Genomic DNA, 24,877 nt, shown 5'->3' with positions numbered 1-24,877 from the left:
TACTTTCACTCTCTTTCCTAACGTCTTTGTTTTTGGCTAAGAATAAAAACAGCTGTCAAGGTTCCCTCTCTCAAGCTCTGTTAACACACCTAGTCCAAAGGGGCATGTGTGTCATGTCTCTAATATATTTTATTGCTGTCTTTTAAAATTCCCCTTAAGACGCTGGCCCAATATTGTTGCATTCAACCACATTTCTATCACAAGGATTAAAAAGAACTTAAGTATAATTTTATTCTATTCTGCATCAGTGCCATACACACACACAAAAATGTTTGGATAAGTTAATAAGTTATAACATTCTATGTGTTAATATTAATAACAAGGACATAAATGATCATTTCCTGAGTTAACAGTGCAATGTAAAATTTAATCTGTATTGCTTATAAGACATTTTACAGCATAGAAATATGATCGAAGTCATCATTTACTTTACCATATCATAAAACACAAGTGCTTATTGTAGAACAGTGATATAATTTAAATGGCAAGGAAATTTGTGATTCATAACAAAGAATCCTGTATGTATTTGTTGCCATGATTAACTGTCCAGGTCAACTATCAGTAGTAAAATAAGTTATGGTACAAAAGAAAGCCAAGAAGTTACCTATACAGAAGGAACATTTGATTTCATTTAAGAAACTGAAGCCTGGATTCTAGTTAACCTTTTATTATGTACAAAAATGTTCTCTTAAAAAACCCTAAGCAATCACAAATTTAGATAAACTAGTTGAATAAAGGACAATGACAGCTCTTCATTATGCTGTAAAACTATGGATCTCATTTTTGGAAAAGTTGAGATCCTGCAGCAACCTGAAAAACAAACAAAAAGCACATGTTTCTAAGGGAAAATGTTTTAAAATGAAGGAATAAGAGCGGCTTACCACCATAATCATGATACTTTTTCATTCTCCCCATTTACTATGCAGTTTTGTTTAATAAAAAAACACTATCACTTCTTAAAAAATTAGTGATTAGTAACTCCTAAATATCATGAAATATCTAAGCGGTGCTCAAATTTTCAACTATATCATAAATGCCATAATTTTAAAAAATAGTTTCAATCAAGACCCAATTAAAATTTACTCATTATGATTGGCTGATAAGTCTTTCAGGCATCTTTTGATCTATAAGATCCCCCAGATCCCCACTCCATCCTGCAATTTATTTGTTGACAAAAATCAGATTTTTATTTGTTGAGTCTCCTAAAACCTTCATTTTTCTACATCCCTGTGGTATTGCTTAATAACATGTATCTACATCCTCATATTTTCCATAACTTAATAAATGGATCTAGAGGCTTGATCAGACACAGGTTCAAATCTTTTTGACAAGACTATTTCATAGGTAATGTTCCTCTATCTGGAGGCATGTAATAAATGGTTGCCTCTCTTTTTGGATGCTAGGTACCATTATGATCTATGTATAGATCCATTAGTCAATTAAGCACTGCAACTGGTGATATTCTACTTCTATCATTCTTTATTCATTAATCAGCTGAGGAATCCTATAAAGAAAAATGTCTGCTGATTTATTATGTGGTTATTCAGTAGTATGGCTCATATAGCAAAGGGAGCATAAATGTTTGATTTTTTTCCCCTTTATTCACCAGTTTTCAAAGAAAGGAATTGATTCCCCTACTATTCTATCTTCATTCTCCCCCTACTGAACAGGAAAAGTAGAAATACTGCATATTATTCAACTAGGAAAACAGTACAATAACTACTTTTTTACCAATTACTCTATTACATGTAGTCACTTTGCTAGGCACTTCACATACTTATGTATTATTATTTATTCATTTTTACAGACAAGTGCACTAAAACTTGGAAAGGTTAAGAACTGCCCTAGGACACCCAGCAAATGATTGTAAGATGCCTGTAAGTGGTAGACCTGGAATTTAAACTCCAGCTGGCAGCTCCCAGAGGGGATACACATACTCACACAAAGGGCCAGTAGGGCACAGGAGTTGAGGCCAACACAGTGCAGCAGTAAAGTCTCTCAGTGTCTGGGCCCATGCTACCATTCTATCCTGTTCTGCCAGGCAAGCAGCTTCACTCGAGCCAAACCAGTCTAGGCTTTTGTATAAATCTGGACCCCTAACGCATCTGCTAGTTCTCTCTGCCTGTACTATCCCCTTCTCCATCTCTCTTGACTGCTAGATTTTAGTCCACATGCAGTGCACATGACTTTTTTGACCATTGCAGCTCCTGTCTCTCTAACACACACATCGCTACGTAAAAGTAACCCATCTCTCCCAGAATTCCCATAACATCTTGATTTTATCTCTAGTAAGATATTTATGGTGTTCTGAGTCATACTTTAGTTATCAGTATGTGCATTTGTTTCTACCACTAGATAGTGTGGTCCTTGAAAGGAGAGATTGTTTTACTAATCTCTGTAATAAAGTACATATTTAGTGGATAAAGAACCATTATTGGCCAAGTAATGATAAGCTGCTTATCTCTATTTTTTAAAAAATAGGTTTCTGAGTCTTTCTCTGTTATCATACCATACAAATTGACAAATGTTCACCAAATATGGAGAATATGTCTGGGATGGCTATATTTATACTATAATCTATGTAGCAGACATGAGATTAACTTTGGAGAACTCTAGGAGTGGACATTACAAGAAAGGCTCATTTTTCAAAACAGCAAAATCTATAATAAGAAACCCATATAATTGCCCATCAAGAAAAATATACCACATCCATTAAGATGATGAGGATAAGGAAACCAAAGAAACGAGTCCTGACTGAAAGTTACAAGAGTAGCTACTATGAATTTTAAGTACTGATTTGAATCAAGTTACATCTCAAAATGCAACTCTATGTAGTATGTTCAGGAGTGAGTAATAGCAGGAATCCATATGTAATTAATAAATACTCCTGAGCAACTCTGGGTAAGCCAGTTAGCACAGCACTGAAAGACTGGCTCAGAGGTAAAACTGAGAAAAGAAAACTATATAGGTTCTGGTCAATTTTTTTTTTTTTTTGAGATGGAGTTTCGCTCTTGGTACCCAGGCTGGAGTGCAATGGCATGATCTCGGCTCACTGCAACCTCCGCCTCCTAGGTTCAAGCGATCCTCCTGCCTCAGCCTCCCAAGTAGCTGGGATTACAGGCGCCCACCACCATGCCCGGCTAATTTTTGTATTTTTAGTAGAGACAGGGTTTCACCATGTTGGCCAGGCTGGTCTCGAACTCCTGACCTCAGGTGATCCAACTGCCTTGGCCTCCCCAAGTTAATGGTCAATTTTAAAAATGCAAAAATGATTCTAATTATTTAAAAGTATTATTATACTGCAATCTATAAAGTACTCACTATTTCTAAAATAGCAGAAGCAATACAGTAGAAGACAGTACAGCTCTTAAACTTTTTTCCTAAAAAAAAATTTTATATTCAAACTATAATGTTAGTCTTCATTGTAATTTTAATAGTTTCCCTAGAGCTTTAAAAGAGCAAAAGTTTACATAGAAACTCGAAAAATCTTTTTAAGTTGGGAGTTTAACTAAAAGAACATTTTTCTTAAAGCATTAAAATACAGAAATATATTTAATTAAAAATAAAATACATTTTAAATTCAACATGGAAGAAAAAAAGTTTTTAATGCCTTTATTTATTGATTGGGGGGTCAATCTTTTCTATAATTAAAATTTTAAATAAAAAAGCAAGATATAAGATTATCTATGAGGACTAAACTCTGATTTTTTTATCTTGCCCAAATTCCTATCTAAGGGGTCTAGGAAGTCATGCCCTACAAACTATAAATTCTCATCAGATGTGTTTTATTTAACCCTGTATATCATGACTTACTTTCCAACCTGACTCTGGCGTAACATTACGAGACAAGGAAGAAAATAAAAACATTTTACCCCAAAACAAGTTTATTTGCCATATCTTGAAATGGCCCTGCAAATCTGTTCTTTATGGGGGAAAATCTGCATCTGTAAAGAATCCTATCAAAATAGCTAGATCTTTTTCTTCCAGGCCAGTCCAATCCTGAAGAGGTTAACTAGAGTCTAGTACCTTTTAAAGGTCTGAATAGGAAACACTGTCATCTATTATCTCTAAGGGCAGCCACCGTAAGACTTTCAAAGAACTTTGGTCTCCACAATCTTTTATCTTAACCTGAACATTCCCTTTCTATGGATCTCAGGTCTTTAGACAAACTCAGCCAATTGTCAACCAGAAAATGTTTAAATTTACCTATAGCGTGGAAACTCGTGCTCCCTGGCAACCCAGATTTGAGTTGTTCTGCCTTTCTGGACCAATCAATGTATTTCTTAAATGTATTTGATTGATGTATCATGCCTCCCTAAAATGTATCAAACCAAGCTGTGCCCTGATCTTGGGCACATGTTCTCAGGACCTCCTGAGAGCTCACAGGTCATGGTCACTCATATTTGGCTCAGAATAAATCTCTTCAGAGATTTTAGAGAGTTTGACTCTTTTCGCCAACATCTAGAAATGTTAGGCTTAGTCACCTACTAAATAAGAATAGGGCACTTAAAACAGCTATATTTTAAAATCATCTAGAAATCCAACAGGGGCTATCTTTAACCAAATATTTTAAAGTGCCATTTTAAACCTAAATCACATCAAAGTGAATTTCAACAGGATCGCCACTACCACTGCTTTTTCATGATCCAGGCTTCAACTATTAGTCTTGCCTTATTTGTGTTCTAGTCTCCCCTTTTTGTCTTGCTGCTTGGCTTTTGACCACATATATTATTTACTAACTTTCACTCAGTTACAGAGAATGAAGATCAAAAGCTACAATGAGATGAACATTCCTTATTAATTACTATATATTATAAAGCTTTGATGGAAGAAGAGGTTGGGCCTAATGTCCCAAATAAGATTATGGCACCAATCTTGTGAGTGTATCCATACTGGCAGCCATTAGCAGAGAACACTGATTGCTAGCTGTAACTTACTTTTGTGTTTTATCTGACAATATGCATAATCCTAGCCTCCAACTCAAACTATACGAAGATTTAAAGTCTTTGTTATTTTCTAAAACTGTAAGATTATTAAAGTGCAGGTTCATATAAATAGGAAGAACTGAGAGATGCTTGTCATGAAAGATCTTCATTTCAGTATTGGGCAGTCTGTTTCCTACTACACTGCTACTCACCTTACTCCTTGTTCTGTAAATGGCACTGGTCCACAAATGCAGACGAGAACTTTGGATTTGTCCAAATTTCTTTTCAAAAATTCAGAAAGAAGAGCTGGTGAAATATGTCCCTGTTTGCCATTCCATTCAGAAATAGGTGCTGAGAGAACAAATTCAACATCCAGTCTAGGGAAAAGAAAAACAGTTTTTTAAAGTTTATTGTTTTAAACATATTATTAACATGTTTCAAGTTCAATACTATATTTCTCCCCTAAAGAATAATTTAATATATATTGATACACTTGCTAGAAAAACACTGAAAAAAATTATAAGATTTAACAAAAACATATACGTAAATCTATATTTACTAAGGATTAGCTTTTCCTATACATTAAGGAATGTTAATTTGGCATTTTTTTTAAGTTGAACTAATTAACCAAGCATGGTAGCTCACACCTGTAATCCTAGTATGTTGGGAGGCCACAGCGGGAGGATTGTTTGAGAACAAGAGTTTGAGATCAGCCTGGGCAACACAGTGAGACCTAGTTTCTACAAAAAACAAACAAAAAAACAGAAACCGCCCCAAAAAAACAAAATAAAAAAACTGTTTAAACTTAGCCAGGTGTGGTGGTATGTGCCTATGGTCCTACCTATTTGGGAAGCTGAGGCAGGAGGATCGTTTGATCCAGTGAGCTATGATTGCATCAGCTTGGGCGACAGAGCAAGAACCTGTCTCTTAAAAAAGAAATTAATTAAAAATAAATATATAAATGAAATAGAGATTCCAAGGGATCTCAGAGAACTCCACATTTCTATTAATAATTTACTGGTATTGGAAAAAAAAGAACAAATACTGCATGTTCTCACTTATAAGTGGAGCTAAACCCTGTGTATACAAGAACATAAAGATAAGAATAGACACTGGGGACTCCAAAAGGAGGGAGGTGTAGGGAAAGGGGCAAGGGCTGAAAAACCTCCTAGTGTGTACTATGTTCACTGTCTAGGTGACAGGATCAACAGAAATCCAAATTTCAGCATCACACAATATATCCTTGAAACAAATCTGCACATTTACCCCCGAACCCAAAATAAACAATAATAATATGCTGGTATAAATCACAGTAAATAGCAATTACCAGTGACATATGTATTTTAATCTCTGGCTCAAACTTCTCCAATGATTTCCAGACCCTTACAACCAGTTTGATTACGAAGCCTATTTGACTTTTTACTGTCACTGTCTCAAAGGCCCTCAACCTCAACCTCAACCTCATCATCTCTGTAACTGGCACCACAGTCTGCTTGGTTTTACAAGCCAGAAACCTGGGATTTATCCTGGGAACCTCTATCTCACCCTCCATATCCAATTCATCACCAAGTCCTGGCTCTAACTCTGTTTACCTCTTAGCCTTCACTGCCATATAACACTGCCTGTTCTCTTTCTTCTTTCTGTAATGAGATTACCACTCCCATTCTTCAGTTTTCAGCTCAAGCATCAGGGAATCCACAGGGAAGTATGGCACCTCCACAAGGCTGAGGTCCTTTGTTTCATGTGTTGTAGCAATGTTTTCTTTTTCCTTTTCTTCATAGCCATTTACTTCAGATTTTAAATATGTTGTCACTAAGCTGATTACCTATTGTCTACCTTCTCCAATAGACTCTAAACTCCATGAGAACAGGGACCATGTCTGCTTTGGCTATCACTGTATCCCTAACACACAGGAGGTACCCACATACTACGGAATGAAACAGATGAAAGCAAAAGAGTACAGGATTAAAATAAAGTCTCACAATGTAACAACAGACCGTTTCTTCCCATGGGCTTAGTAATCTATTATACAAATTGCTGGTGAAAAGCCACAGTAAATTCAAAATTCTATGTTGTACCTGCTCTGTCTACTCTGTTTTAGCAAACAAAACTAATTCTTACCATTTCAACAGCATCAAATCGAAAGCAGTTCTACATGTTCCAGTGAGTAACTGAGTAGCAGGAATTCATGATACATTAATTTAAACCACATGAAAAAGCTGAAGTGAACAGTTTCTCTTGTGAGGGGACAAAGGAAGTAAATATGAAAACAGAAACAAGGTATGGCTGGTACAGCTGCCCTCACATCGCTGTGCCTTAGCTGGATTAATTTCCCAAGAACTAAGGAGCCTGGCACATGCAGCACAGACCAAATAAGAGACCAAATAAGAACAGCAGCAGGGGGCGAGAGAACCAGCCTCAGCTCTCCACACAGACTCCAGCCTCTAGGTCTTGTCCATCTGTGGAATGAGGTTGGGAAATGAGTCATCTCTTACATTTCTAATATTCTTTGATTTTATATTAAAAACATCTACAGAACTATGTTTTATTTCTTATCTTCAAGCTTCCCATTTAGTATCAGCAGCAACGCTAATCCACTCTATAGCCTCCCCAAAGGCTGATCCACAAAATAGCCTCCCCAAAGATATTCTCTATTTTTACCTTCCAAGCATTTAAAACTAAGATAGTTTTAAATAACCTCAGGATGTGATATTTGCTTACTGCTTCATGACGGCAAGGTCCTTGTCTGTCTTGTTCAATACTCTATCCAGGCTTTGCTCAATAAATTACACCAAAAAATGCCTTTTGAATAAGGAAAGGTATTTACAAAGAGGCCATGTTGGCTAAAAATAAAAATTGTACTTAAAAGAACAAAGCCATGTGCTGGCATCCATAAAATTACATATAAAAATGTATATGAATTCATAAGTGTGTTTTTCTGGAAAAAAAATCATAATCTTTCTTTCATCAGATCAAAGGGCCAAAAGCAGCCATAAAACCACTGTCTTAAATTTCCAATTATACATAGATATTTGAATAAAATGTGGAAACTGTACTGTTAAATTAAAGGATAAAAGATGCTCTCCTGTGGCTCTATTTCAAATGAGCCTATAACTGGAATAAAACTGCTAAATTAATACTGAAGTTTCTGTAGTCTGCCATAAGTACCTAGTCATAATTTTCCTTCACTGGGATGCTTTATAAAAAAGCCTAATCAGTGATATATTTTCTGCAGGTATCTACTAAATGGTGATAAATACAGATCCTTACATAAATGGTATAAACTTCTCATGTATTTTGTATTTATTCACATAATGGTCTCTTGACTATAATTTATGCACTCAATGGAAAAGGTGAACAGAAAGCATGGCTGCAATTTAAGGATATTGTAAAGAGGCTGTTATCCTGCTTATCTCCTTTTCATAGGCTGAGAAAAAAGCTTAATCTGGAACAGGAGCATTCCCAAGACTCAACAATTCTTTAATGAAATATTTTTTATATCAAAATATAGATAATTCCTGTGGAATCCTCTCTCCTGGGTTTTCTGAATGAAGGTCAACTTACTGTCTAAAGTAATTACAGCTTTGAGATGCTGGAGACATGTGAGGGCACACAGTAAACATCCTGAAATTCCTCTATAATTTCAAAAGTGCCAAAAGGGGTTGGGACTCTTGAAAAGGTTACCTGAAAATACATTCAGATTAACCCATAAAATACAAACTAATATGAAAGAGGGAGAGAACAGACCTGCTTCTGATGAGTGCCTATGAGATCTTAAATGTCAGTCTAAGTAAACTTGTCAAAAAATTTATTTTAAGGTAGGCTGACAGTGATTTGAAATGACAAGTCTTGAAATACAAATGTATTCATTTAGTCCAAACCATTAGCAGTCATCCAACGACTTATTCCTTCCTCCTCTAGCCAATCAGCTTCAGCAACTTACCTCCTTCATATTTCTCACACAGTCCCTTACCTTCCCATTTTTAATGTCACAACTCCAGATCAGGTTCTTATATCTCTTCTCTAAAATATTAAATTAACAGCCTTAGCCCTTAATCTATTTGATATACCATTGCCATATTAGTTTCCCTAAAAATCCTGATACAACTTTGTAAACTTTTTGCTTAAAAGCTTCAGTGATTCCTCACTGCCCACACATTAGTATTTCAGCTTTTCCTATTTTTTTTTTTTTTTTTCTAGCTAAAGAAAATGTCTGCAACTGTAGTAAAAATTGCTATGTGCTCACAGGAAAAAAATCTCACAAAACTAGGAATCAAAATTAGATAAAACATATATAATGATGGAAACATTTTTTAAAATGAATCTAATGAAAGGAAATACTAGTATGCCTCCAGATGTTCGCAGTTATTCCACGAAAGCAGGCTAACTATCAAATAAATCTGTGACATACTGGGTTCAAAAAAGTTAAATATATTTCCTTACAATTTCAGAAAGCCTTAAATATGCTAAGTTCAGAGTAAATCTTCAAGAAGGCATATACTGTTTCCCAAATTTATTCTATCATAGAGTCCATTCCGGGGAATACATTAACATTTCAAAGCACATATTCCAAGCAACACAACATCTGAGGAACATCTCCTGGAAGAAACCAAAAGTGCTATAAGGTGCCAGATTAGTGGGCTGCCTATCTGGGTACATAAGAGGTTAGGGAAAAAGAAACAGTTTCAGGTATCCTGTTTCATTTACTTCTGCTTCTGGCATCATCAGCTTTTGCTATCTTAAATGGAACTGCCATATTGCTAGCCCCAATACTGACACGAGAAGACAAAAACATATAGTTTCACAGAGCCTGTCAGCACTACAGGGAGATGAGCCGCAGAGTGTCACTGTGCCTTCTTCCTGTGTCTATCTGATATACAATAATTACTTCACATATGGATTATACTCAAGGTCTTTGACCACCTGATTTTAGCCTAGCTTGTTTCCTCAACTGTAAACAAAAAGGATCAGAAATGATAACTATGAAGATTCCTTCTAAAACTGATATAAGGTTTAATGGGTTTATTTTTAGTTATTCTGCATCATTCTCCTTCATTCACAGTATTTATTTCCAAAAAATGACTCTACTGTTATTAAAACACTAGAATAAACTGGCCCTCATGTCTTATGTAATCCCACTACCCAAATTTATTTTCCCACTCAAAGAAATGCTAATCATTTCCCAAAGCCCAGCTCAAAAGCCCCTTCTTCCATGAAGCTCTGATATTACTACTCTCACAAAAATGGAATAAAATAATTTTCACTAGATAGCTATGGTATGTTTTTTGTTCCTCTCAAGGCACAGACTTTACAGTCACTGATGTACTTTAGAACTTCACCACCACTAGGGTAGTCTCACTGATTTCTTATCTTTTTGTAATGTCAAGCACATTTTGCAGATAGTGAGCACACAAATGTTTAAAGTGATGTAAATGGCCTTCTATCTTCTGTCGGTGCACATAAGTGGGTAAATAGTCCCCTTTCCTTTGTGACCCATCTCCGTGCTGCTTAGAATCCCTTTTTTCCTTCTCTTTTGCCCCAACTAACCTCCCAATCCACTCTAGTGTAAAAATAATGACACTAACAACATCACTGTTAATGACACTATCACTGTTAATGTCATCATCAATGACAATGTAGGCTGGGTATAGTATTCTCTGCTAAGTGCTTTCATTTTTCAGAGGCTATTAGTCAAAATGTAACAGATGCTGGAGAGCATGTGGAGAAATAGGAATATTTTTACACTGCGGGTGGGAGTGCAAATTAGTTCAACCACCGTGGAAGACAGTGTGGCGATTCCTCAAGGATCTAGAACCAGAAATACCATTTGACCTAGCAATCCCATTACTGGGTATATACCCAAAGGATTATAAATCATTCTATTATAAAGACACATGCACATGTATGTTTATTGCAGCACTATTCACAATAGCGAAGACTTGGAACCAACCCAAATGCCTATCAATGATAGACTGGATAAAGAAAATGTGGCACATACACACCATGGAATACTATGCAGCCATAAAAAAGGATGAGTTCATGTCCTTTGCAGGGACATGGATGAAGCTGGAAACCATCATTTTCAGCAAACTAAGACAGGAACAGAAAACCAAACACCCCATGTTCTCACTCATAAGTGGGAGTTGAACAATAAGAACACATGGACACAGGGAGGAGAACGTTCCACACTGAGGACTGTTGTGGGGTGCGGGGGTAGGGATAGAATTAGGAGAAATACCTAATGTAGATGACGGGTTGATGGGTGCTGCAAACCACCATGGCACATGTATACCTATGTAACAAACCTGCATGTTCTTCTGCACATGTATCCCAGAACTTAAAGTATAATAGGTATCAAGAGCCTTAAAACACTTTGACCTAATACTTCTTCTGATACATCTTTATCCTGAATAGTTAGAGAGGCGTTGAACAGTTTCTAGTCACTATGTCAAATAATACAGAATTGGTTAAATAAATTATGGTATGCTCCCATGACTGAACACAATGCAGTTATTAAAAATCATGGTATATTGCAGGATTTATTAACTGGCACGACTGGCACTTTGGGCTGGATAATTCTTCATTGTAGGCAGGCTGTCCTGTGAATTGTAAGATATCTTGTAGCAATCCTGGCCTCTATTGACTAGGTGTCAGTAACACCTCTTCCCCCAGTTGTGAAAATAAAAAATGTCTCCAGACATAAATGTTTCTGGGGTGGCAGAGTTGCTTAAGGTTGAAAACCACCTGTTGAAAATATTCTTTATGTAAAAAACACATAATACAATAAGTAGAAATGTAGTTATAAAAATTATAGTATGACTACATTATTTTAAATATACAAAACAAAAAGATAGGTATGCATATGAATAGAAAGATACAGACCATAACATTAATAATTGTTCTTTGGGTGGTAGGATTATGGGTGATTTTTTTCTTATACCTTTTCTATATTAACATGTATTAATTTTATAAAGAGAAGGGAAAATCAACAAATACTGTTATAAAAAAATGTACCACTACCTTTACTAAAGATTAATGGTCTCCAAGAACGACTCATTTGAAACAAAAAGGAAAATACCTGTTATATTTATATACCACAAAATGTTTTCTACAAGTCAACCTCATCGTCAAACTGTCCCACCTGTCCCACCCCTCAAAACTCACTCTGCAAAAGCAGAGATATCACAGAGCTAGGGCATTCTGCTGATGGGAGCAGGTGGGCCAACGTGTACTGAATGAACTGAGCCTCAGAACACTGATCACATATTTGGGAGAAGGATAAGTGGAATTTAGTTTGATTTCAGTTTACATAATTAGTTAAATCCACTACTGCACATATTTGCCTTATGTTTTGTCTCATTTTTCATAAGAGAAAAAGTATAAGATTTTGCTAGACTTGGAAGGTGGTAAATGGAATCCCAATTGTTACAACAGTCAAGTTTAATAACATATTTGGACAAAATTTGGGTACACATTTTTTTCTGTTCAGATTTCACACTTAATGACATGAAAATGAGATTGAAATAGAAAGAGTAATACTCCAAAAAGTATTTATGAAGTATCTATATTTTTGCAATTCTGAGGGCAGTAATTAGGGAAAATGAAGAGATGCATTCCCTGGGCTGCATGAGAAAAAAAGCAAACACAATATCTTATCACTGCTGGATCCATGTGTACAGGCACATAATAGATGTTACACATATTTCACAAATGAATGAATGAATGTCTGCTACAAACATACTAATTCTGGGCTAGGCACCTACATAGGCTAACTCACTGATTCCCATGTCCAAATGATTCTGTGGTGTAGGTATTAATGTTTGTTTTATAGATGGAAAAACTGAAGCTCAGCCAGATAAAGTAATGTGCCCAAGGCCAAGAGATTAATAACCTTTCATTATACAATTTTATTTTGAAGAATTCCATTTGCTAATTATATTATCTAGATAAACTCTGAGGACAAGCATAGCACGCTTGCTGAAAATATTCGATCATATGTCAGCCTCAGAATCCATAATCCTTATCCTTCTCCTTGTTCCACAAAGGATGGAGTAGAAGACTGGGACCTAATTATATAGAGAGTAGGGTATTTCTCTTAACTACAAAATTTGTTTTTTAATATTTACAATTCAATGATAATTTAACCACAGAAGTGTGAAAAGTGTCTGTTCATATCCTTCACCCACACTTTTTGATGGGGTTTTTTTTTTCTGGTAAATCTGTTTAAGCTCCTTGTAGACTCTGGATATTAGCCCTTTGTCAGATGGATAGATTGCAAAATTTTTCTCCCATTCTGCAGGCTGCCTGTTCACTCTGATGATAATTTCTTTTGCTATGCAGAAGCTCTTAATTAGATCCCATTTGTCAATTTTGGCTTTTGTTGCAATTGCTTTTGGTGTTTTAGTCATGAAGTCTTTGCCCATGCCTATGTCTTGAATGGTATTGCCTAAGTTTTCTTCTAGGGTTTTTATGGTTTTAGATCTTATGTTTAAATCTTAATTTTTGTATAAGGTGTAAGGAAGGGTCCAGTTTCAATTTTGTGCATATGGCTAGTCACTTTTCCCAATACCATTTATTAAATAGGGAATCCTTTCCCTATTGTTTGTCAGGTTTGTTGAAGATCAGATGGTTGTAAATGTGGGGCATTATTTCTGAGACCTCTATTCTGTTCCACTAGTCTATATATCCGTTTTGGTACCAGTACCATGCCGTTTTGGTTACTGTGGGCTTGTAGTATAGTTTGAAGTCAGGTAGCATGATGCCTCCAGCTTTGTTCTTTTTGCTTAGGACTGTCTTGGCTATACGAGCTCTTTTTTGGTTCCATATGAAATTCAAAATAGTTTTTTTCTAATTCTGTGAAGAAAGTCAATGGTAGCTTGATGGGGATAGCATTAAATCTATAAATTACTTTGGACAGTATGGCCACTTTCATGATATTGATTCTTCCTATCCACCAGCATGGAATGTTCTTCCATTTGTTTGTGTCCTCGCTTATCTCCTTGAGTAGTGGTTTGTAGTTCTCCTTGAAGAGGTCCTTCACATCTCTTGTAAGTTGGATTCCTAGATATTTTATTCTCTTTGTAGCATTTGTGAATGGGAGTTCACTTATGATTTGGCTCTCTATCATTGGTATGTAGGAATGCTTGTAATTTTTGCACATTGATTTTGTATCCTGAGACTTTGCTGAAGTTGTTTATCAGCTTAAAGAGTTTTTGGGCTGAGGTGATGGGGTTTTCTAAATATACAATCGTGTCATCTGGAAACAGAGATAATTTGGCTTCCTCTTTTCCTATTTGAATATCCTTTATTTCTTTCTCTTGCCTGATTGCCCTGGCCAGAACTTGTAATACTATGTTGAATAGGAGTGGTGAGAGGGGCATCCTTCTCTTGTGCTGGTTTTCAAAGGGAATGTTTCCAGCTTTTGCCCATTCAGCATGATATCAGATGTGGGTTTGTTATAAATGGCTCTTATTATTTTGAGATATGTTCCATCAATACCTAGTTTGAGTGTTTTTAGCATGAAGGGGTGTTGAATTTTATTGAAGGCCTTTTCTGCATCTATTGAGATCACCAGGTGGTTTTTGCCATTGGTTCTGTTTTTGTGATGCATTACATTTATTGATTTGTGTATGTTGAACCAGCCTTGCATCCCAGGGATAAAGCCAACTTGATCATGGTGCAAAAGCTTTTTAATGTGCTGCTGGATTCAGTTTGCCAGTATTTTATTGAGGATTTTTGCACTGATGTTCATCAGGGATATTGGTCTGAATTTTTCTTTGTTTTGTTGTGTCTCTGCCAGGGTTTTGGTATCAGGATGATGCTGGCCTCATAAAATGAGTTAGGGAGGATTCCCTCTTTTTCTATTGTTTGGAATAGTTTCAGAAGGAATGGTACCAGCTCCTCTTTGTACCTCTGGTAGAATTCAGCCATAAATCCGTCTGGTCCTGAGCCTTTTTTGTTTGGTAGGCTATTAATTACTACCTCAATTTCAGAAGTTGTTACTGGTCTATTCAAGGATTCAACTTCTTCCTGGTTTAGTCTTAGCAGGGTGTATGTGTCCAGGAATTTATCCATTTCTTCTAGATTTTCTACTTTATTTGCATAGAGTTGTTTATAGTATTCTCTGATTGGTAGTCTGTATTTCTGTGGGATCAGTGGTGATCTCCCCTTTATCATTTTTTATTGTATCTATTTGATTCTTCTCTCTTTTCTTCTTTATTAGTATGGCTACCAGTTTATCCATTCTGTTAATCTTTTCAAAAAACTAGCTCCTGGATGCATTTATTTTTTGAAGGTTTTTTCATGTCTCTATTTCCTTCCGTTTTTCTCTGATCTTAGTTATTTCTTGTTTTCTGCTAGCTTTTGAATTTGTTTGCTCTTGCTTCTCTAGTTCTTCTCATTGCAATGTTAGGGTGTCAATTTTAGATCTTTCTCGCTTTCTCCTGTGGGCATTTTGTGCTATAAATTTCCCTCTACATACTGCTTTAAATGTGTCCCAGAGATTCTGGCATGTTGTATCTTTGTTTTTTTTTGGTTTCAAAGAACTTATTTATTTCTGCCTTAATTTCGTTATTTACGCAGTAGTCATTCAGGAGCAGGTTGTTCAGTTTCCATGTAGTTGTGTGGTTTTGAGTGAGCTTCTTAATCCTGAGTTCTAATTTGATTGCACTGTGGTCTGAGACACTGTTTGTTATGATTTCTGTTCCTTTGCATTTGCTGAGGAGTGTTTTATTTCCAAATATGTGATCAATTTTAGAATAAGTGCTATGTGGTGCTGAGAAGAATGTATATTCTGTTGATTTGGGGTGACGAGTTCTGTAGACATCTATTAGATCCACTTGGTCCAGAGCTGAGTTCAAGTCTTGAATATCCCTATTAATTTTCTGTCTCATTGATCTGTCTAATATTGACATAGGGTGTTAAAGTCTCCCACTATTTCACATTGTGTGAAAGTGTCTCTTTGTAAGTCTTTAAGAACTTGCTTTTTGAATCTGGGTGCTCCTATATTGGGTGCATATACATTTAGGATAGTTAGCTCTTCTTGTTGCATTAATCCCTTTAGCATTATGTAATTGCCCTTGTCTTTTTTGGTCTTTGTTGGTTTAAAGACTGTTTTATCAGAGACTAGGATTGCAACCCCTGCTGTTTTCTTTTTCTTTTTCTTTTTTTTGCTTTCCATTGGCTTGGTAAATCTTCCTTCATCCCTTTATTTTGAGCCTATGTGTGTCTTTGCATGTAAGATGGGTCTCCTGAACACAGCACACTGATGGGTCTTGACTCTTTATCCAATTTGCCAGACTGTGCCTTTTAATTGGGGCATTTAGCTTCTTTACATTTAAGGTTAATACAGTTATGTGTGAATCTGATCTTGTCATTATGATGCTAGCTGGTTATTTTGCCATTAGTTGATGCAGTTTCTTCATAGTTTCGATGGTCTTTACATTCTGCTTCATTTTTGCAGTGGCTGGTACCAGTTTTTCTTTTCCATATTTAGTGCTTCCTTCAGGAGCTCTTGTAAGGCAGGCCTGGTGGTGACAAAATCCCTCAGCATTTGCTTGTCTTTAAAGGATTTTATTTCTCCTTTGCTTATGAAGCTTAATTTGGCTGCATATGAAATTCTGGGTTAAAAACTCTTTTCTTTAAGAATGTAGAATATTGGCCCCCACTCTCTTCTGGCTTCTAGGGTTTCTTCAGAGAGATCCCTGTTATTCTGATGGACTTCCCTTTGTGGGTAACCCGACCTTCCTCTGTGGCTGCCCTTAACATTTTTCCTTTATTTCAACCTTGGTGCATCTGACGATTGTGTGTCTTGGGGCTGTCCTTCTCAAGGAGTATCTTTGTGGTGTTCTCTTATTTCCTGAATTTGAATGTTGGCCTGTGTTGCTAGGTTAGGGAAGTTCTCTTGGATAGTATCCAGAAGTGTTTTTCCAACTTGGTTCCATTCTCCCTGTCACTTTCAGGTACACCAAACGTAGTCCCATATTTGTTGGAGGCTTTGTTCATTCCTTTTCATTATTTTTTCTCTAATCTTGTCTTCTTGCTTTATTTCATTGAGTTGATCTTCAATCTCTGATATCCTTTCTTCCGCTTGCTCGATTCGGCTATGATACTTGTGTATGCTTCACGATGTTCTGATGCTGTGTTTTTCAGTTCCATCAGGTCATTTATGTTCTTCTCTAAACTGTTTATTGTAGTTAGATATTCCTCTAACCTTTTGTCAAGGTTCTTAGCTTCCTTGCATTGGGTTAGAACATGCTCCTTTAGCTCAGAGGAGTTTGTTATTACCCATCTTCTGAAGCCTACTTCTGTCAATTCGTCAAACTCATTATCCGTCCAGTTTTGTTCCCTCGCTGGCAAGGAGTTGTGATCCTTTGGAGAAGAAGAGGCATTCTGGTTTTTGGCATTTTCAGCCTTTTTGCACAGGTTTTTCCTCATCTTCATGGATTTATCCAGCTTTGGTCTTTGCTGTTGGTGACCTCTGGATGGAGTGTTGGCTTGGTCATCCTTTTTTTTTTTGATGTTGATGCTATTGCTTTCTGTTTGTTAGTTTACCTTATAACAGGCCACTCTGCTGCAGGTCTGCTGGAGTTTGCCGGGGGTCCACTCTAGACCCTGTTTTCCTGGGTATCACCAGCAGAGGCTGAAGAATAGCAAAGATTGCTGCCTGTTCCTTCCTCTGGAAGCTTCATCCCAGAGGGCATCCGCCAAATGCCAGCCAGAGCTCTCCTGTATGAGGTGTCTGTCGACCCCTGCTGGGGGGTGTCTCCCCATCAGGAGGCTCGAGGGTAAGGGACCCACTTGAGGAGGCAGTCTGTCACTTAGCAGAGCTCAAGTGCTGTGATGGGAGATCCACTGCTCTTTTAAGAGCCAGCAGGCAGGAACGTTTTAAGTCTGCTGAAGCTGTGCCCACAGCCGCCCCTTCCCCCAGGCACTCTGTTCCAGGGAGATGGGAGTTTTATCTATAAGTCTCTGTCTCTGATTGGGACTGCTGCCTTTCTTTCAGAGATGCCCTGCACAGAGAGGAGGAACCTAGAGAGGTGGTCTGGCTATCAGGTTATTTGGGACTGTGGTGGGCTCCACCTAGTCCAAACTTCCCAGTGGCTTTTTTTACACTGTGAGTGGAAAACCACCTACTCAAGTGTCAGTAATGGTGGACGTCCCTCCCCACACCAGGCTCGAGTGTTCCCTGTTGACTTCAAACTGTTATGCTTGCAGTGAGAATTTCAAGCCAGTGGATCTTAGCTTGCTGGGGTCCGTTTGGGTGGGATCCACTGAGCAAGACCACTTGGCTCCCTGCCTTCAGCCTCCTTTCCAGGCGAGTGAATGGTTCTGTTTCTCTGGTTCCAGGTGCCACTAGGGTACAAAAAAAACTCCTGCAGCTAGCTTGGTGTCTGCCCAAATGGCCGCCCAAGTTTGTGCTTGAAACCCAGGACCCTGGTGGTGTAGGCACCCAAGGGAATCTCCTGGTCTGCAGGTTGCGAAGCCTATGGGAAAAGCGTAGTATCTGGGCTGGATAGCACAGTCACTCATGGCACAGTCCCTCATGGCTTCCTTTGGCTAGTGGAGGGAGTTCCCCAACCACTTGAGCTTCCCGGGTGAGGCAACACCCCACCCTGCTTCTGCTCACCCTCTGTGGGCTGTACCCACTGTATAACCAGTCCCAGGGAGATGAACCAGGTACCTCAGTTGGAAATGCAGAAATCACCCGCCTACTGTGTTGGTCTCACTGGAAGCTGCAGACCAGAGCTGTTCCTATTTGGCCATCTTGCCTGGGAATCAACCAGTTTAAATTCTTTTAAACATTTACTTAAAAAAACAGAAGCTGTAACAGCGAAGACAGAAAACAAACATGTATATAGGGGTCCTCTATAACCACAATTCAAATGTCTGAGAGAGGGCTTCACAGGTTCCAAAGCATTTACATTATCTTCTCCAAAGCTCACAATAGCTTTATGAAGTAGAAAGACGTCATTATTTTCTTTTGAAGTTAAAGAGGCCCCTAGAGGTAAATAATTTGTGAATAAAATTTCATGCTGGTGAGGAGTAGAATGGCAATTGGAATTTAGGTCTTTAGGCTTATTGATAAACGCTTCCAATTTTCTACTTTGAAAATGTGTTAAAAAAAATACTTGAAAAACTAAGAACTTGAACTTCTTTAAATAATCTCTAAAATGCCACACAACTACTTAAATACAGTAAATATTCTTAGGTTTATGTTTTTAGTATGTAGAGAATAAATACTTCAAGGATAAATACGTTCAGGTGTCATCCTTAAGACTGAAAGCCATTTATTAAAAGACAAAGTGGAGGATGATGGGAGACAGCAGGCAGGGAAAAATGGGAAAACACCACAGCATTTTCTTATTATGGATATGCAGAAAATATTTAGAAGAACCTCGAGCCCCTGGACAGCTTACAAAGTTCTAAGGGCTTTACTCTTTCAAAAAGCCTAGAATTTTATCTATACCATCCTATCATACACATATGTATTTACTTCAGATCTTCTGTATAATTTATAAAGCCCTAAAATTCTTAGAAATAGCTTTTAATGATTATAGAAATGCTTTAGGAAGTATGATAGCTTATTCAATTCACTTTTTGTAAAAAGACTGTTCTGAACTTCCTACTGCTATCAAATCTTTTTAGGGGAAATGGAGCACATATTCATTTAAATTATCTTCTTATTTTAGTTTACTGGGCTGGGCTCTTCAATCAATAAAATAAGTTTTTACTTTTGTTATCCTTTCTGTCCCATTCCACTACTGAGTTCAGCTTGACTAGAACTTTTTTTTCTATTGTCTATACCAGCACTTCCCAAAGTGGGTACCAAGGATCACTAGTGGTAGAGCGAAGAAGTGTTAATGCAAACAAACAAAAGTAAAGGGAATTTTGCTAAACAATGCATAAAAAAATTCCTCTCTTGGAAAGTCACAAAGGATACTAACATATAAAAAGCTTTAGAAATCCCATCCCATGTTTAATTTTGCTTAATCTATTCTCACCAAATTTTTATTTTATCAGCCCCATTATAACAAGAAAAATCTTGCATTACCAAACTGGCTACACTGGAACATTTTCAGTGAAACCCAACTCAGTATAAACCACATAACATGATCATAAAGTCCAACATGCATCTTAGTGACACATATATAAGGTTGCCTAGATCTTGCCAGACGGTGTTTCTTTGAGGGAAGAGGAACATTTAACATGATTTCCAGTTAGAGAATTATCGGTTTATTTTTTTTCTTTGAAGGAGCTTCCTGGCCAATCAAAGCTCCAACCAGACAAGTTAAGGCCTAGACTTACTACACAGCTATAAAAACCTAAACACAGAGCTAATATCAGTTTAATACCTTTTATCTTTAAATGCTAATTTCTCCAACTGGCTTCTCCAAATTATATCATCCTCTGTTTTATTGAAGAACATCAGCTTCACTTTCCTTAAAAGAAAAACAAAAACTCAGAAATAACTAATTAATTACATGTAAAATATGCACAAATAGCAAGTCTAAAGTGAACCAGCATGAATGTTTTAGTGCCCAGTAGGTAATTAAAAATCATCAAAAACTGAAATGAGATAAAAGAACCTACTTAATACCTAGGATTAGAGGAGGCAGAGTAAGAAATGATGAATGAGGAAATGGTAACACGTCTATTAAGGTCCAGTGAGTAATCAACTTAGAATACCTTATACTAATATAACAGCCTCAAAAAGGATAGTAATTAGAGACAAAATTACATACCTGAGACTGGGTATATCAGTCAAAGCATAATTCAGTATTTTAACCATTGGTGTGAAGCCTGTTCCAGCTGCCAACAAAAAGAGATCTTCTAATTCTTGGAACTTGGATATTTTAAAATTGCCCTCAGGACTGCTTACAGAAACAAAATCTCCTAAACAATGAAATACAAACTAAATCAGAAAAAAAACACAAACAAACCAAAAAACCCAGCCGGGAAATTAAGAAGCCAAAAGTAACTGAATTTAAAACACTGAGGAGTAACAGTATAAATACTTAGCTTGCAGACTATGTATCAGTCTTTAAGATAAATAAGTAGTCTTAAGGATACTCATTAGACCCCTAAGTATGTCTGAATTATATCATTACAGTCAAATTAATAATGAGGTTTTATGGTATAATTTCCCACCACTATTTTCCCAAACCATCAGAAGTCTGAAATTTACAAACTACTGCAAAGTACTTATCCACAAATTATCAATAAAGGATTGATTGCTAAACTAAATTTTAAGTACCTCAAAAGCAGAGTCCACATATATCTGTCTTACATGGTACAGAGTAAAGAATAGATATTCACTATTTACATACTGATTATTAACCATAGTAACAGGATGAGTAGGAGAGAAAATTGAAATAGAAATGTATTCTAAAATCTTATGTTGATAAACACACCAACTCCTCTTCCACCAAATTTTTGAAAAGACCTATTAATTAAGAAAGGCTGTTCTGAGTTTAATTCCCATAAAAACAAAGCAAGATCAGAAATGCAGTCAACTATACTTGGAGCATGCCACTTTCCAATCTAGCATCAACACAGTTGAGAAATCAGTGCCCATTTTCTACAGTTCAGTTGATATAATCACCATGTACCATTCATATAAGAAAATTATCTTTAGGACTAGATTCAGAAACTTGAAATGTAATCTTAAAAATGAAAAATAAAGCTGTGTATAATTTTTGAATGATTTAAAATACTCTATTTTAAAATGCTTGGATGCTCACAATTTTTCCTTTGTTTTCCATTGCAGGATAGTAAGAATCTTGCAGTAGTTGATCAAGTAAGTACTTGAGAACAGGGCTGGGCATGCTGGCTCACGCCTGTAATCCCAGCACTTTGGGAGGCCAAGGCAGGTGGATCACCTGAGGTCGGGAGTTCAAGACCAGCCTGACCAACATGGAGAAACCCTGTCTCTACTAAAAACACAAAAAATTAGCTGGGCATTGTGGCACATGCCTGTAATCCCATCTACTCGGGAGGCTGAGGCAGGAGAATTGCTTGAACCCAGGAGGCGGAGGTTGCTGAGGCAGGAGAATCGCTTGAACCCAGGAAGCGGAGGTTGCGGTGAGCCGAGATCGCGCCATTGCACTCCAGCCTGGGCAACAAGAGCAAAACTCCGTCTCAAAAAAAAAAAAAAAAAAAAAAAAAAAAACAACAGAAGCTCCTTGTTATAGTTTGAAAAACACCGTAAGATTAGAATGTCCTTAGGAAAGCCAGATGGTTGTTTACTAAAGAAGCCTCAGAGGACAGTATTAACTTGGTAACTTTTACCCACAGCCCAGTCTTTCCAATGCTAACAAAATTGATTAGACTCATGTAAGATAACTGATGCTAATCAAATTCAGAAGAGATTAAAGCACACATGCCAGAATGGCACAGCTGGGATTACATGTATCTAGTAACCTGAACATTACATGTCCCGCTGGGGATATCTTGTTTCCAGTATCAGAACACACGGAAAGCCAAATTAATCATGTAAAATCATGCTGCTTAGTGAACATGGGATTGAAAGAGAGATGGATAACTGCATGGGTTCATTCATTTAATGTACAACTCTCTAAGTGACACAAATATTTGTGCCATGTTGAGCCTCCCTAAATGAAGCTGAAATAATACTTCATCTTGTTCTTTGAGCTTTCCCTTTCCACGCTCTAGGACAACTCTTCACCCTGCTATGTTTGCAAAAATCTCCGTAAATAGGCTGTAATACCATTCCTTAAGTTTCCACTTATTGTATTATAATTATGTGTCAGTCCTTCTTTCACAAGGTGATAGTCACCTTCATTAGATTTGTAGGTACTCCAAAATACTTCAGGTTCAAATTCATATATAATATTTTGGTTAATGTAACCAAAGATGACTAATCATATCTCTCATGTGAAGTAGATATAATTAGCAGAATCATGTCTACTACATTTCAGAAAGTAATGTAATTTTGTTTATTTCCAAATTTCAGTAATCCACTTCACTGATATCCCAAAATATTGCTACTGCTGCCTTGGAAAGAGGAACATTTTTGCCATTAGGTAAAAAGCAGTGAAAAGAAAATATAGAAAAAGGAGTAAGAGACACCAAAAGGGAGCAGAAGCAAGAGAAGTTTTTAAATCTTAATATATCTCATTATAGTTCTTTATTTATTCTTTCAAAGTACCTTTACTGGCTGGGCACAGTGGCTCACACCTGTGATCCCAGCACTTTGGGAGGCCAAGGTGGGCCAATTACCTAAGGTTAGGAGTTCAAGACCAGCCTGGCCAACATAGTGAAAACTCATCTCTACTACTTAGTCAGCATGGTGGTGTGTGCCTGTAATCCCAGCTACTTGGAAGGCTAAGGCAGAAGAATCACTGAACCCAGAAGGCAGAGGTTGCAGTGAGCTGAGATCAAGCCACTGCACTCCAGCCTGGGTGGCAGACCGTCTCAAAAATAAAACAAACAAACAAAAAAACAAAGTACATTTACTGACAGCCTATTATGTACCAACTGCCATGCCACGTGTTGGAAATACAAAGATAAGACAATTTCTGCTCTTAAACTCAGTCTTCTAATTGAGGAATGTATTTATTCTTATAATAGAGCTATGAATAAACTGTTGTTATTGGGGGTTTCAGGGGAGGAGGAGGGCTCCATAAAGTGATATTCTGTTTGGGTCTTTTTATTTATTATTATTATTATTTTTTTGAGAGTCTCGCTCTGTTGCCCAAGCTGGAATACAGTGGCATGATCTTGGCTCACCGCAACCTCTGCCTCCCGGGTTTAAGTGATTCTTCTGTCTCAGCCTTCCAAGTAGTTGGGATTACAGATGCCCGCCACCATACCTGGCTAATTTTTGTATTTTTAGTAGAAACGGAGTTTCCCCATGTTGGCCAGGCTGGTCTCAAACTCCTAACCTCAAGTGATCTGCCTGCCTCAGCCTCCCAAAATGCTGGGATTACAGGCATGAGCCACCACACCCAGCCCACATTTGGGTCTTTTTAAAAAAGTACTTGACAGGTAAAGAAAAGGTTGATGGGCATCTTGGGTGTGGCAACTGAATGTACCTGTGAATGAGGATGACAAATCTGTGGAACTCTGAGTAGCACAAGTATTTTTGTATAGCAAGAGATGAAGCTGGAGAGATTATCAATGTCTTTGTAGGTCATGCAGTATAGATAATGGGGACCCATCAGAGGTTTCAAAGCTGCAAAGCAGCTAGGGTCAATTGTGAGAAAACAGTTAGAAGCCAACAAAGATGTGATGAAGGCTTACTGTAAGACAGTGGCAGAAGAGGTAGCTGAAAAAGCCATTGAGATGTATACTCAACAAAACTTAGTGGCTGACTGGACTGGGAGAGAGAAAGTGTGAAGAAACAAGGCTGACTTGAGTTTCCAGATTGGATCAAGGATGAACAGTGATGCTGCAAATAATAAAAACAGGGAATATGGAGGAAGGCCATGCTGGGTGGGACAAAGAGAAGATAACTTTGGTTGTAGACATGTTGAGTTAAAGATATTTGACAGACTCCTACATGGAGATAATGAGAGGGCAATCTGATCCAATCTAGAGCACAAATGAGGTTACAAAAATGTAAAAATACTAACCAATCTGAAGACGATCAAGCTCTGGTGTGAAGAGTCCAGTGTGATAGATTTTTATCAAAAAATAGATGTATTTATTGTTGGGAAGAACTGGTTCCTTGAACTCTGACAGTAAGGAACCAGATACAGGTGTATATGGCTTTACTATTTCTGTACCTAGAAAAAAAAAATCACAGCAAAAAAATTAAACTCTAAAAATCCAAAAATCTCTTAATGAAGATGAAACGTCCAAATTTTATGATACCATCAGTATATATTTAAAACTATATACCTAATGGGTATATAATTTTAATGATTTTTCTATATGTATATAGTATATATGTATATATACCCCAAGCCTATATGTGCCGAAACAATTTT

General features: G+C 37.1%; 1 protein-coding gene across 3 annotated transcripts in view; it reads right to left on the bottom strand.

The window, feature by feature from the left end:
- Positions 1-206: 206 nt before the first annotated feature.
- LOC104678634 (cytochrome b5 reductase 4) overlaps positions 207-24,877 on the bottom strand; it is a 107,353-nt gene continuing 82,682 nt past the window's right edge. The window contains exons 11-15 of one of the 3 annotated variants that reach the window (XM_030929195.1): positions 24,521-24,673; positions 20,669-20,819; positions 20,279-20,365; positions 5,138-5,302; positions 207-810 (exon numbers count right to left, since the gene is read on the bottom strand). In XM_030929195.1, coding sequence (XP_030785055.1) covers positions 756-810; positions 5,138-5,302; positions 20,279-20,365; positions 20,669-20,819; positions 24,521-24,673 — 611 coding nt within the window. In that variant the 3' untranslated portion in view covers positions 207-755. The remainder of the gene's footprint in view (positions 811-5,137; positions 5,303-20,278; positions 20,366-20,668; positions 20,820-24,520; positions 24,674-24,877) is intronic. The other 2 variants (XM_010383960.2, XM_010383961.2) reach the window with 2 other exon arrangements.

The sequence above is a fragment of the Rhinopithecus roxellana genome, chromosome 4 (genome assembly GCF_007565055.1).
Source record: "Rhinopithecus roxellana isolate Shanxi Qingling chromosome 4, ASM756505v1, whole genome shotgun sequence".
Classification (NCBI taxonomy): Eukaryota; Metazoa; Chordata; class Mammalia; order Primates; family Cercopithecidae; genus Rhinopithecus; species Rhinopithecus roxellana.
The sequence above is the reverse complement of the archived record's forward strand: the minus strand, read 5'-3'. Positions and strand labels throughout refer to the sequence as shown.